General features: G+C 59.8%; 4 protein-coding genes and 1 non-coding gene across 5 annotated transcripts; 2 read left to right on the top strand and 3 right to left on the bottom strand.

The window, feature by feature from the left end:
* Window positions 1–1678: 1678 nt before the first annotated feature.
* On the top strand, window positions 1679–2472 carry BXZ73DRAFT_99614 (uncharacterized protein; the record flags this gene model as incomplete). Its single annotated transcript, XM_048028064.1, has 6 exons — window positions 1679–1701; window positions 1800–1839; window positions 1922–1951; window positions 2014–2182; window positions 2246–2314; window positions 2372–2472. The coding sequence occupies 6 exons, from the start codon at window positions 1679–1681 to the stop codon at window positions 2470–2472; spliced, it is 432 nt and encodes a 143-aa protein (XP_047879911.1).
* Window positions 2473–3434: 962 nt separating this feature from the next.
* Window positions 3435–4886, bottom strand: BXZ73DRAFT_99613 (uncharacterized protein; the record flags this gene model as incomplete). The annotated part of the gene is made up of 5 exons (XM_048028063.1): window positions 3435–3486; window positions 3538–3695; window positions 3757–4209; window positions 4265–4661; window positions 4720–4886. 5 exons carry the CDS (start codon window positions 4884–4886, stop codon window positions 3435–3437), a joined length of 1227 nt encoding a protein of 408 aa, XP_047879910.1.
* A 1793-nt stretch (window positions 4887–6679) lies between these two features.
* BXZ73DRAFT_43774 (uncharacterized protein) lies at window positions 6680–8134 on the bottom strand (the record flags this gene model as incomplete). Its single annotated transcript, XM_048019207.1, has 5 exons — window positions 6680–6731; window positions 6786–6928; window positions 6989–7441; window positions 7512–7908; window positions 7968–8134. 5 exons carry the CDS (start codon window positions 8132–8134, stop codon window positions 6680–6682), a joined length of 1212 nt encoding a protein of 403 aa, XP_047879909.1.
* Window positions 8135–11915: 3781 nt separating this feature from the next.
* Window positions 11916–11996, top strand: BXZ73DRAFT_t63. The gene has a single exon. It is a non-coding gene; the product is annotated as a tRNA-Arg (tRNA).
* Window positions 11978–12861, bottom strand: BXZ73DRAFT_76103 (uncharacterized protein; the record flags this gene model as incomplete). Its single annotated transcript, XM_048022355.1, has 3 exons — window positions 11978–12148; window positions 12288–12530; window positions 12670–12861. The coding sequence occupies 3 exons, from the start codon at window positions 12859–12861 to the stop codon at window positions 11978–11980; spliced, it is 606 nt and encodes a 201-aa protein (XP_047879908.1).
* Between the last annotated feature and the right edge of the window lie 596 nt (window positions 12862–13457).

The following is a 13457-nucleotide window of genomic DNA, read 5'->3' as shown; positions in this document are numbered from 1 at the left end:
GTCTGGGCTCGTCTCTGCGAGCCCGACATGATGGGCGTGACAGTGAGCTGAGTCGAGCTTCAGAGCCCAATCAGAGTAATGGCTTCGTCGCGCGTGATGGTGCTGATGAGGACGTTGCACGTGGAGGACATCGCGTCGCGCTGGGGAAAGGGCAGAGTGGCGGGAAGACGAGCGAGAGAGCGGAGCATAGTCTGGCGATATTTAGTACCCGATTGATGCGGCGACTGCAGGGTCGGCCGGTATATAGCGTCGGACTCCGGCTGAGTTTAAAATAGAGAAGTGCTCGAAGCGCATGCCACGCTCCCTTCTACCTGCGCGCGCACCACCATCGATCGTCGCCCTGAATCCACATGTCCATCTTCGCACCCACCCGCACCTCTTGCGGCACTCGATGTTATGGAGACCGGTGTGCGGGTTTGAGGTCCGGGACGGAACGCCGCGCAGGCGACACACATGTTGACATGTGACTACCAGATACTCGTCCGACCTGAACACCTCAGGCAATGGCTCTGACCTGAGCGGGCAGGCTGAACACTCAATGAACGCTCGAGCTTCATCGAGTCAGAGAGCCGATGCTCCAAACGCACCCCTGATTCCACGTTCACAATCTCCAGACGCACATGTGACACAATTCATTCCCTGGTCACCTCCACCGATGTTGGATCTGATGCAGGTGACGAGGCGTGAGGGCGCTCCGTAGCAAGGACAGAGTCGGTGACGTCCGGCCGGGTGAGGACGTCCACCAGCGAGCGAAGATGGTCCTGATGGAGCAGGTCGCCGGCACCGCGCCGCGTCCGGGGGTCGTGCGCGCAATGGCGCTGCTGCACGCGGGCGGGATGGTACATGGCGATACGCGTGCGTGCCGCGTCCTCCTCGTGTACGACTGCAAAGCAGGAGCGGACGTGCGGGAATGGGCAAGGATCGTCAGTTTAGCCGGGACGGGGGAGGCTGCCGAGGGGGGATACCCGATGTGGCTCGCGGGGTGGACAGTAAGATGGTGGATATCTGGAAGGACGGTGTGAGCGATGAGGCCGTGCATGTACGCGCAAAACCGCATGGTGCCCGTCTGCGCTTGTACGGCTGTCGCAGCCGCTCGTTACAGTCAAGGGAAGAGCGGAAACTGTGCGCAAGCGGTCAGATGACCGCAACGACTGAGGGTGGAGAAATAACGTACGGCAGAACTAGATCCAACCTCGGAGCGTGTATATAGATGCCGTGAGGGGTCTCGGTCCGAGACGTGGACGTAAGGCGCGTGCAGGCTGTTTACGATCCGGCGGAGAAAGGGCAAAGAGGGACCGCAAGCGGGCGCGGGGTGGTGAGCTGCACTGGGCACATGACCCGCTTTGCCTGTTTACCGCCGCCGCCGCGGGCAATGGTCTGCTTGTCTCGGACAGGGTCCGGTCTTGCGCACCGAGCGGGGAAGAAACTCTGGGTGGCAGCGTGAGTCGTCCCGTCCGCTTGGGCGCGTTTGCCCCTGTTTGCCCCGGCCGGCGTCTGCCGGGATCGATTACCTGCATTGGGCGGCGGAGTGTGAAGTTTTGCGAGGGGATATAAGGTGGAGCAGCCCCCAACCGCCTCCTGCTCCCCACCCCCACCTGTCTCTGCTCGCTCTGCCCGGTGTCTGATTCGTCCGATCAGGAGCACACCTGTATCTACCACTTCCAATCCATTCTTCATCATGTCCACAAAACTATACGTCGGGTCAGTTTCGTCGATCGATTCCCCAGAGTCCCGCATGCACAGAGCATGCCCTCTCGCGCTCACGACTGATGCCCGTTTTCCGTCCCCGCGGTCGATAGTAACCTGAGTTGGAACACCACCGACGACACTCTCCGTCAAGTCAGTCAGATCTTGCCTCGCGATGCGTTCTCTGTCGCCCCTGCCCGTGCCTATCTAATCATGTCCTCGTCGCCGTTTGCAGGCCTTCGGAGACTTCGGTCATGTTGTCGATGTATGCTCCACCATGCCTATCCTTCCGTCGTATCCCCTGATCCCTTCCCATGTGCTCTGTAGTCCATCGTGATGCGCGACCGTGAGACGGGCCGCTCGCGCGGCTTCGGCTTCGTCACCTTCGGTTCCGAGGCTGAGGCGCAGACCGCCATCGCCTCCCTCCATGAGCAGGACCTCGACGGCCGGCGCATCAAGGTCAACATTGCCAACGCCCGCGGCAGCGGTGGCGGCGGTTAGTGCTCGTCGTCCCCATCGCCGATCATCTCCGTTCTTATTAGTTGTCTCTCTCTCCCAGGCGGCGGCGGTGGAGGTGGCGGCTACGGCGGTGGAGGCTACAGTGGAGGCGGTGGATACGGCGGCCAGGGTGAGCGACTATTTGATAACGATGGTACGCGACTCTTGTCTAATCCGACTTCATCAGGTGGTGGTAGTGGCTACGGCCAGCAGGGCTACCAGGCTAGCGGCTACGGCGGTGGCGGATACGGTGGCCAGCAGGGTGGCTACGGCGGTGGTCAGTACTGAGCGCAGAGCCGTCGAACGTCTGAACGGTCCAAGGGGCCCACATCCATGCTTTCCGACTTCGCGCCCCTAACTTATCGCATTTTGTGTACACTCCGCATGTCGCTTTGCTGTCCTCGGTGTCTTTACATGCACAATGATGTACAATGATCATGATCGCAGAGAATCGTTCGTCTTCCGTGTCTATCTGCGTTTGCGTTTGTGTGTTGCGTCAACGGCCGCTCCGAGCTCGCCTCAAGAAGGGTTGGAGAACGGTCCGTGTGGGTCGCACTTGACACACATCCATCGTCATCGGACGGTCATCGCGACTATCCTTGTACGTGATCTACACATCTACTCCTCGTCCTCCTTCCGGCCCCGCGCGCACTCGACGTTGGGCAGCGCAAACGACGGCAGACGCAGACTTGGTCAACGCCGCCCGCCGCACACACGTTCCCGTCCCGTGCTCGGCGCGCCAGGTCTTCCGGCCCGCTCTTCTTCTCGTTGCCCCCCGCGCCGTGGTCGTCGGGCCCGTCGGCCACCCACCACCCCTCGTCGACGTCATCGGGAGGACGCGGATGTAAGCTGCTAAATCTAGGTCGGCCGAGGGCACGGGCGAGCGCGCGAGCACTGGGAACGGGACCGGGCCTAGACGGGACCTTGACGCGCGCGTCATCGGTTCATCCTTGAACCCATCTTCCGGCAGTTTTAGCTATTCGAGTTTGGGGAAAACGCAAATAAGTTTCCAGAGATGAAGGAGACGACGCGCGCGCAACGCGAGCGATGGCGTCGAGATGAGCGCCATGGTAGATTGAGCTGGCAGATGCTCGCAAGAAGGAGCAACAGGAATATGTCCTTTTTCAGTGGCAGAAGCGGGAGACGATGTGAGGGTCAAACATGGATCGCCCTGCACACTAGCGTAATAAATATACGGCAGCTTCGTCCGAGTGGAGAGGCGATCGATAAGACAACGAGCGGCGATCTCCCTACACCTTCTCGTCGTCCCTCCATCCGGCATCTTCAGGATCCCAGTACGCTCTGAGAGACTCGTCAGTGCCTCGTAATGACCGAGGTTGCGTGGCGACGTACGGGGGAAGGTCCAACGTCGGAGCGTCATGCGCCGCGCCGGACACGGTCGCCCCGGATCGCGGCAACGGCGCGTCGATGCCCGAAGTCACCACCACCGGCACCTCGAGCTTGAGATCATTGCCGACACCCGGGAACGGCACCCGCACCACCAGCTCGTACTGCAAGAACGCGCCCATCAGCTACCCACGCGCGATACAGGAAAAGGGAAAAGAAACCCACCGAACAGACGATGAAGTTGTCTATCTCGAATGATGGTGCGACGTCGAGCGAGAACGTGGACTCGAACACGGCGCGCTGGACCCACGTCCCCTTCCCTTCCTCCGCGCGCCCCTTCTTCTCGCGCGCATCCGCGGCCGCGGGCAGCCACTGGCCGCCGTCGACGTTGGTCGACACCGGCGGGCGCGCCCGTCCGCCCCGGCTCGCGGCCCGTTGCGCGCCCGCGCCGAGAAAGTGCGCGGCGTCCGTGGTCGGTCGTGCCGTGTCGACACCGGCGCGAACGAACATGCGCCTGCGCAGCACGAACTCCAGCGCGTCCGGAGCATCGGGGATGGGCGGGAAGAGCGGGCGGGCGGCGGCCTGTGCGCGAGTCAACGGCGGGCTCTTCGTCGTGACGGTGATGGTATAAGGTATCGTGGAAGAGAGGGGGAGCATGAGAATGTCTGGAAGGCTGAGCTGAGATGCGAGTCAGCGTGCGCGCGGGTGCATTAGGGGGGAAACAACGACGTACCTGCACGGACACCGTAGAGTAAGCGCCCCAAAGGCCGCGTCTGATGCGCTCGTCCTTGGAGTACGTTCTCCAGCTGTGGGTCGCGTTCTTGCGCTTGATGGAGGCACCAACGGTGTCGGTGGGAATGACAGTGAGTGGAACGCACTGCCGCTTGTTTACATGCAAGATCCCCCTTCGGACGCCGACCGCGGTGACGGAATACCTGACCGCGGCCTGGCAACTGACGGTCCTGTGCAGGAAGGATGGCGGTAGCTGTGCGGGAAGTTTGAACGAGAACGGGACGGGAAGGACGTCGGAGCCGGGCTCAGGGTACGCGGACCCGCGGGTCCAAAGGATGAGGTTGTCGCGGACGAGTTGCCTTTTGCCGTAGCTGGAGCTATCTCCCTCATCTACGCGTCTTATAATACGACAGAATATCAGTGAGAGCCGTGGAAAGCGAAGAAGCCGTGACGCACGTTTGCCCGACTCCACGCAGTCGAACTTGAACCTCGTCAATGTCCTCCTCGTGGACGAGACGAAGGTTGATTGCGACGTGCCCTTCGACCATGCTCCCCGATGGGTGGATCACAGGCGGGACGTGGAGCGGAATCGCGCTCGACGTGGAAGATAGTCTTGAGAGCATGTTCCCCTATTCGATATGCGTACAGAAGCCTTGATGGCGGGAGACTGGATACGTGTCGTCAGCGCAGATCGAGGGAGGAGGTGAAAGCGCACCAATTGCAAGCGGTGAAGGAGGCTCTTTTGGATACTGCATGACCCAAGTCCCGCAGTCAATTCGCGATCGATCCGTGACGGGGCAGTGTGGAAACGAACTGCCACCCGTATCTGGAACGGAGACGTGAGTACTGACCATACTTGGACTACATAGCTGGCCCCCGAGGTCGCGGCGAGGCGATACAGAGGCGATGCAATACATAAAGGTACTCACTTGGAATACATAGCCATCCTGACGCGCCTGTCTGAAGTCGTGCAGCAACGCTGGCGAGACGATGCGCGTAGTTGGAGAGAAAGGCACTTACACTGTATGTATGTCAATCGTGCTCATTGGTGCTCATGTGTCGTGGATGCCAGATGGAGGGAGTGTGAGGCGCCCGCCGCGCGACTGTCGCGACAGCGGTTCGCACTTTGTTTTCCCTCCACCATCTCCCAGGAATGGCTTCTTATCCTTCTCCTCCGGCATGCCTCGCTCATCCCCACGCATCCCATTCCCTTTTTCCCCCGGCAACAGCATGTCCTTACGCTTCAGCGCCGCGGGGCGGCACGCAGCCTGCGGCAGCGTCTCAGCTTCGGTGATTAAGGACTCATCATCGACGCCCACCCCCTTTGATAGAAGGGCTGCCTAGGGGAGACTAGCCCACCCCACCTCTCATGAAAGCAGAGATGAGCCGGGGGTGAGCGCTTGAGCGATGAAAACTAGCATTCTATGGGATACGTGGAGCAAGTTCTCTCCCGCAGAGGTCGAGGTATGTTCTTGCCTTGAGCCACCTTCCATGCACAAGTATCCTAAGTCACACCCAGGCTGGGTATCCCGAAGCTATCGCCTCACCGATCACCCCTGCACTGTCCATGCTGCTGTTGCCGCCGCGCATCCACGCGCCGCAACGCGGACGCACATCTTGTTGGAAACCCGCTCGAGGTGGAGTGTCTGCAAATGAAGGCAGCAGGCCCGGCCACGGTACGTCCCCTCTGCCGTTCTCATCTGCACGTGTCTCCAACATCCCTGCGGTTTTGTTCAGGTGCCCTCGCACGCCATCGTTCTCCCCCGAAGTCAATCCCGCTCCCGAAGCTTTGGTTTAGAGGCACTCGCGCTCTTGTATCGGGCCCTCGTGTTTGTACGAGGAGTTCTCGCACGCCGTGCAATCGGGCCTCTTTTAAGGTGTGTTAACAGTGTCGTGTAGTCTCGCGTATACCGATATTTTCTGCTGGACGTGGAACAACGCTGGACGATGACGGTGTTCAATTTAGCCGTGCCGGACGCCCTGGAGTCGGATATTTGTCGAACTTCCCCTGCACAGAAGGGCCAAGGTCGTCTTTGTTGGCATCAATGGATGCAGAGGACGACAGATCGACCAGACACACAAACAAGCGAGCGAGCGCAGCCCCTGGGCGACCCGTACTCGACGCCCGGCTAGCCAGATCGTCATCCGTGGTCCTACGACATATATCGTAAAGTTCGCTCGATGAGGTCAAGATACTCGCAGCTCATGACCGGCGCTAAGAAGTCCCCACCCCGCACTCTCCCCAAACCCTATCGCTCTCCGCGTCTCGGTGATGGCGCACTTCAAAGCTTCGCGGCGGACGGGCGGAGCCGTCTGTGTGGACGTGTTGGCACACTTGTTCGCGGGTTTGAAAGTCGAGAATCTCTGCAGCACGATTCATAACGATCGGCGATCTGGAACAGGTCTTCCCTCCCCGCTATGTCTTCTCGTCGTCCATCCATCTTTTGTCGTCAAGGTTCCAGTACGCTCTGCGCGCGACAAGTTAGCCGGAAGCAATGTCTCAAGATTTAGGAGTAACCTACGGAGGAAGGTCCAACGTCGGAGCCCCATGCGCTGCGCCTGCCTGCGGCAACGTCGCGTCGATGCCCGAAGTCACCACTATCGGCACCTCGAGCCTGAGATCATTTCCGATGCCAGGGAACGGCACCCGCACCACCAGCTCGTACTGCAAGAACGCGTCCATCAGCCACCCATGGGCGGCGCAGGAAAAGGGAAAGAAACCCACCGAACAGACGATGAAGTTGTCTATCGCGAACGATGGCGCGACGTCGATCGAGAACGTGGACTCGAACACGGCGCGCTGGACCCACATCCCCTTCTCGTCCTCAGCGCGCCCTTTCTTCTCGCTCCCATCCGCGGCCGCGGGCAGCCACTGCCCACCGTCGACGTTCCTCGACACTGGCGGGCGCGTTGGTTCACCCCGGCTCGCGGCCCGTTGCGCGGCCGCGCCGAGAAAGTGCGCGGCGTCCGCGGTCGGTCGAGTCTTGTGGGTGCCCGCACGCACAAACATGTGCCGGCGGAGCTTGAACTCGAGCGCGTCTGGGTCGTGGGGGATGGGCGGGAAGAGCGGGCGGGCGGCGGCTTGCGCGCGCGTCAACGGCGGGGTGGTTGTCGTGACGGTGATGGTGTAGGGAATGGTCGAAGCGATGGGGAGCACGGGGATGTGTGGGATGCTGAGCTGAGGCCCCGGGCGGCGCGGCGCGTACAGGTGAGTTGGGAGCGGGAGGTGGGAAAAGAAGACGACGTACTCGGACGGACACATTGGAGTATGCGCCCCAGAGGCCGCGCCGGATGCGCTCATCCTTGGAGTACGATGTCCATCCGTGGGTAGCGTTATCGCGCTTGATGGACGCGCCAACGGCATCGGTGGGGACGACAGTTAGTGGGACGCACTGCCGCTTGTTCACATGCAGGATCCCCCTTCGGACGCCGACCGCAGTGACGGAGTATCGGACTGTTGCGTCGCATCCGACGCTCCTATGGTGAAAGGAAGGCGGCAGCTGTGCGGGAAGTTTGAACGAGAACGGGACGGGAAGGACGTCGGAGCCAGGCTCAGGGTACGCGGACCCACGGGTCCAAAGGGTGACGTTGTCGCGGACAAGATGCGTTTTGCCAGAGCCGGTGTCTTCCCCTTGTTTCACGCTTCTGAAAACGGGACAGAATATCAGTGAGAGCCGTGGAAGAGCGCAGAAGCCATGGCGCACGTCAGCCCGACTCCCCGCAAACGGACTTGAACCTCGCTAATGTCCTCCTCGTGGACAAGACGAAGGTTGATGGCGACGTGCCCTTCCACGCTACTCCCCGATGGGTGGATCGCAGGCGGAATGTGAGGCACAATCGCGTTCGAGGTGGAAGAGAGCCTAGAGAACATGATTGTGTATTGAAACTGCGACCTGTCCGTGTACGCACGCCTTGTTCGAGGAAGACTGAAAGCCAACGGTCAGTGCTTCGGCGCGTATCGAGGCGAGCGGAGGCGAAGAAGGCGACAGAGCACCAGGCAGCTTCTCTTATAGCCCAGTCCTGCACGGGGCCGGCCGCGTCAAATCCGCGACTGGTCGACGGCGGGGCAGTGCATGGGACATTGGACGAAGATGGACCACCAGACGGTCAGACTCGCCCAAATATGGCATTTGCAGCTGTAAATGCCGTAATACGGCAGCGATACCAAGCTGCACAACAGAGTATGCGTCATGGTCGTTGAGCTTGAGCTTGAATGACAGGATGACACCGTGGCCGAGATACTCAAGCACAAGTTGGAGTCGCGCGCGGCGCGGCATTGAAGCGCCAGACACTTCGCGGAGGTTTAACGTTTAGGAGGAGAACGTGTGGAGTCAGGACCTACCTGACGTGAGCGCGCGGCAGTGTCTCGTGAGCCAGGCGGACTCGCGCTAGTAAGGTACCCCCAGCACAGACTCGACGACGTGTGATTCCTGTGACTTATCACGTGCTCGTTACGGATAAGTCTGCTTATCGGCGCATGCTTGGCGCTTCTAGGAGATGGAGAGGCGCCGAATCGTGCCGGACCAAGTGGGTTGACCATCAGCAAAATCTCATCGGTCGTGCGTGCGCGCGCGTGCGCACGTAAGTGTGCTCAATCCGGCCAATCCGTCCATTCTGTGGCGCAGGATCCCTGCGCAACTCACGGATTACAATCCACCCCAATTCTGCGCAAGCGATGCCAATCCCACGCAATGCTACGCCGTGCGCACGCAATTTCAGCAAGGGATTGGTTTGATGGTGGGCACTTGGCCCGCCTGCGTGCCCTCGTACGCCGCCCAAGTGATTCCAGACGCACGATGTCCTTGGCAAGGTTCCGTGCACTTGGGCGGAGTGCATGCCCGTGCAAGGATGTCAATCGCTGGCCAGGCTGCTGAGGGATTGACCGGATGGTGAGCAAATGGGACTGATTATTGCGGAAGGGGCGAGATCAGGTGGACTGCTCAGCGGATTGTGGTCGCAATCAGAGTGAAGTAGAAGCTAGATTGAATACTGGCTTAAATAAATTCGCTATACAACTACGGCTACTACGACGTTGCACGAGCACACTGAGTCAGTGCCGGGCCTGTCCAGATCGAAAGACAGCGGCTCCAGGAATCATAGGAGTGCTGAAAGAAGACAAATCAGTAAAGCGATACGGATAACAAAACGAAAATCATACCTGGGTGGTTGCAGGCTCCGCGCAGGTAGGGGTTGCAGGTAACCTGCGCGGGTTGGCGGGTATGGGCACATCGGGTACAGTTGGAACGAGAAAATACCGGCGCACCCAGAACGACGTTACCGTCACGAAGCTGTCGTCCATGAGCACGCTCACGGGTCCCGTGAGCAGCCTGCACTCGCTTGTGCACTCGGCCCTCCACCCGCACCGCCGTGGTCCTGTGCGGCACGCACCCGTTCCGGCGGGAGCATCGCTGTGCCCTCGGTGCGGTCCGCAGTTGCAAGCGCACGCGTCTCGAGGTGCTCATGCTCCCACGTGCGGACGTGCGGACGGTACAACGGCGGTGGACGCGCGCGCTGGAGGTGCGGGCCCAGGCAGAGAGCGCGGCCAGGATGCGCTGGCGAAGGCGGAGAGTGCGGCACGGCAAGGCGGCCAGAACACGTTGGTGCTTATTCCGGCGTAAGGAGTGGGATGTGGCGGTAGCGGAAGCCGTACATGGTGTACCGCCGGACGTGCTTCGCAAGACGAGCGCGGGAGGCAGGTGTGTGTGCAGCGAGGTTTCTGCGCGAGGGATGAAGATTGCGGGGGAGAGTGTGAAGGGGAGGGGGACGTACCGAGAACCAGTAGAGCCAGAAGGCGAACATGTCCTCGCAGCCCTCGATAGGCCAGCCAGAGGTGGACTGGCGGTGGGCCCAGAGGCGGCGGTCAAGGACGTCCACCGCATGTTGTTTTGAGCAGTCACGCAATGAAAGACCTAATGATGAAAGCGCACCTGTTTATCGCACTCCCATTGAGCCGATTGCACCTCCACTACATCTTCTCAAATTCGCCAAGATCGTTTGCGTGAGGCAGGGTGACAGGAGCAACTTAGGAATGGAGGGAGAAGTAAACCTGAGTCCCGACTGGCAAGCTGTGAGCGCGAGCACCGACTCCGGCTGTCACACGTGACTGACCCGGGCAGCAGCGCGGTGACGGCGTTTCCCGAAGGTCAGAATGCATGAGAGGGGCAGTGTGGCTCAAGGGAAGAGGTGAGGGAAGGAGGGAGGGAAAGACCATCTTGTGGGCGGGCTTATGCTTGGGTCAAGAGCGGGTCTAAGTACCACAGATGACGCCAGTCGCGGGCCCATCTGTCACGCTGACAACACGAGACCGTTGACAACAGGTCACACAACGATGACAGGTCACAACGGCGACAACGACTACGTGGCAGGCTGATATGGGGCCCGAGGACGGCGAGGACAATGTGATTCCACTGTACTATATTCACGCGGCCGCAGTTCTATCATACAGATGAGGAGGCCGAAGCGGTTGACATAGTGAGACGAGGGGAGAACATGCGCTAGCTACCCTGCGAGGATCCGGATGGCCACACTGACAGCCGCCAGTAGAGGGGCCCGACGCGTTACAGATTGTGCCAGGGAACAGGATCTTCGATGGCAGACCACACCCTACCAATTCCCACCTTTGCATTGAATTGTGCATGCCGTAGCTCACGGACGAAGAGGTTGAACGTTGAAGACCGTGGTGGAGAAGACAAGCATTTACTATGAGACTGGGTCGCGCTTCACACGTACAATAGACGCCTATTCTCTTGGAGACCCCAAAATACCACCAATCCACTGTCTACACTTGAGAATCACCCAATTGCCCGCAAGGGAGCCCAAGCCGTCACACGATGCCACTCCGATTGCGCGCACTTGGCTGGATTGCGTGCGCGTGAGGTTCGGCCGAAGCGCGCCCCTGCCGGCCCGGGCTTCCAAGTCCACCAAGCAAGCGCAAGCAAACTGGACTTTTGCTGATGACAGGTTTCCGTGAATGTTTGGTCGCATCTTGACCTGATCTTTGCACAAGTGTAACCGGGAGTCCCCCATCTCCAATGTCGACGCTGGGCTCACCATGCGCGGTTGTGGCGGGGGCGAGACCGGCGAGTTGTGGCTGCCCAAGCTTTCAATGCTTGCCGGATCCGACGAATGGTTTTCTGAGTCAGGGTCATTCCGCGCTTTCTTGGAGGCGCGAGCATTCACGGCGTTAACTTCTAAGCGCGTGAAATTGCCCCCGTTTTGCGCTTCATTTTCCCTACTGCGCGCGGCTTCACCGTGCTGCTGGCCGGGACCACGTCGAGATGCGCAGGCAGGGCAACTAGCGCGCGCTCACATTTTGGGCCTGAGATAGCGCTTAGACGACCAAAAACGCGCGCAGAGCACACATCTGGGCTTATAACTCCACTGCTATGGACATTTCGCGAAATATGCTCTATACATATTCTAAGGTACTCTTCTTGGCATACAATGTATAAAGCACTTTGGCCGTACGAGGAATCCCCAAGTTGTTATTCGATTTCAAGCGACTTTCCCCCGCCAAACTGGCCTAAGCGTGACATGGGGAGGTCATGTGACGTCGTCGAGTCTGTGCTGGGGGTACCTTACCTCGACGAGAACATCCTTCGGACTGTTCTGTTTCCGCCCGGGATCCGGGCACAGAGAGACGCCGAGGGGGGGCCCAGCTGGCTCAATGGCAAGAGTCACAGACGACGGCCTGAGGTTCTCTCAGGCTGCGGGTTCAAATCCCGCACTGGGCACCCACTTTAACCCCTTTGCTGCCACCCTTTAACTTATCCTCTACAATATTGGGCCTGTCCCCGGGTGAGATTCCTGAGGGGGCCGTCAACCCGCAGCCAGTGTATGACAACAAGCCGAGATTCGGACCAATCTGAGCTGGTTGCAATGGGTTCTTCAAAAAAAAAAAAAAAAAAAGAGAGACGCCGGGGTATGTAGACGAGACTGAGCTTCGAGAGCGTCTCCACCAGCAACCTCTGTAAAAGCGGGTAAACGACAAACCGACGCTCATTGGGCCCGGGGACGATGCGCACCAGTAGTTTCTCGTACGGCACACAGTGCTTCATCCCGCGCTGGACAACAAGTTCCATCGCGCGAAGGTTCTTGCAACCTTCGAGAAACGTCCACAGGTGCGGGCTCTCTCCGTACCGCTGGGCGTGCCAACCTGAGACGACGTCCCACTCGAGGCTGCGCATCCCGTCGACGGTCTCCAGCTGCGTCAGAACGTCGTCCGTGGGACCAAAGATCTCCAAGTCGCGCGACGTGACCTCCGCCACCTATCGTCGCGGTTATAAGTGAGCCTTTCGAGCGGGGAGCCACTTGTACATAGCGAGCGGCAATGTGTTCGAGGGGGCATCTATCGGGGAGGAGCAAAGTTTGACGTTCGGGCAGTAGGGCACCGGTTCGGGCTCGCACATCACCAGCTTGAGGTTCCGCACGTTTAGCACAATTGGGTGGCAGAGTGGGAAGCGGGAAAGAGTCGGAGGAGTCGAATGCAAGTGCACGTGGTTGCTTGGTGGAGGTAGCAACATTGCCCGTGTCACGCTGGGAGAGATGACTCAGGATCTCGTGCAGAACATCGTCGTTGAGGGAGAGGAAGGCGTGCATTGCGGAGAGCGGGAGTCGTGGAAGATTGGTGGAATGAGCCAAGAATGAGCACGTCGCGGCTCACGCGTACGCGGTGACGCCGTCTTCAGCTTCAGCTTCCAGCCACCATCAGCAACCCCTCCCCCCGTCTGCTTGCCACTGTACTATGCTACTCCTGATGCACAGGACGCCTCTTGACACCACCTCTCTCCGCTTCGACTTGCAAGACGTGACCTCGCTCCGTATCGATACCCCCACAACCTGGACGACATAAGGGCACGGGTATAAAGGGGTTTGGTTGAGAGGCGGATGAATCGCTGGTGGAGGTGCGTTGTGTCCCCTTTCCGTGCTTTCTCTCTCCAACCATCCCCTTCGTTGCCAGTCCCCTTTGCATATCGCGTCCTTCGCAAACCACTGCGCTGCCTCGTTGCCATTGTGTGCTCGGACTGGATTGTCGTCAATAAGGCATCGGCGACAGCACACGCAGGCCGGAGGACCCATGATGCATGCCGGCGCATGGACGACCCCGCGACGTCGCGATGCCCTATGGCACCGAGAGGACTGCGGCCTAGAGTCTCTAAAGGTGCGGCTAACCCAGTTCGCTGTTTCGTGTCCAT

Source organism: Epithele typhae (genome assembly GCF_022376455.1).
Source record: "Epithele typhae strain CBS 203.58 chromosome Unknown BXZ73scaffold_12, whole genome shotgun sequence".
In the NCBI taxonomy this organism is placed as follows: domain Eukaryota; kingdom Fungi; phylum Basidiomycota; class Agaricomycetes; order Polyporales; family Epitheliaceae; genus Epithele; species Epithele typhae.
This window is presented reverse-complemented; position numbering and strand designations above follow the sequence as displayed.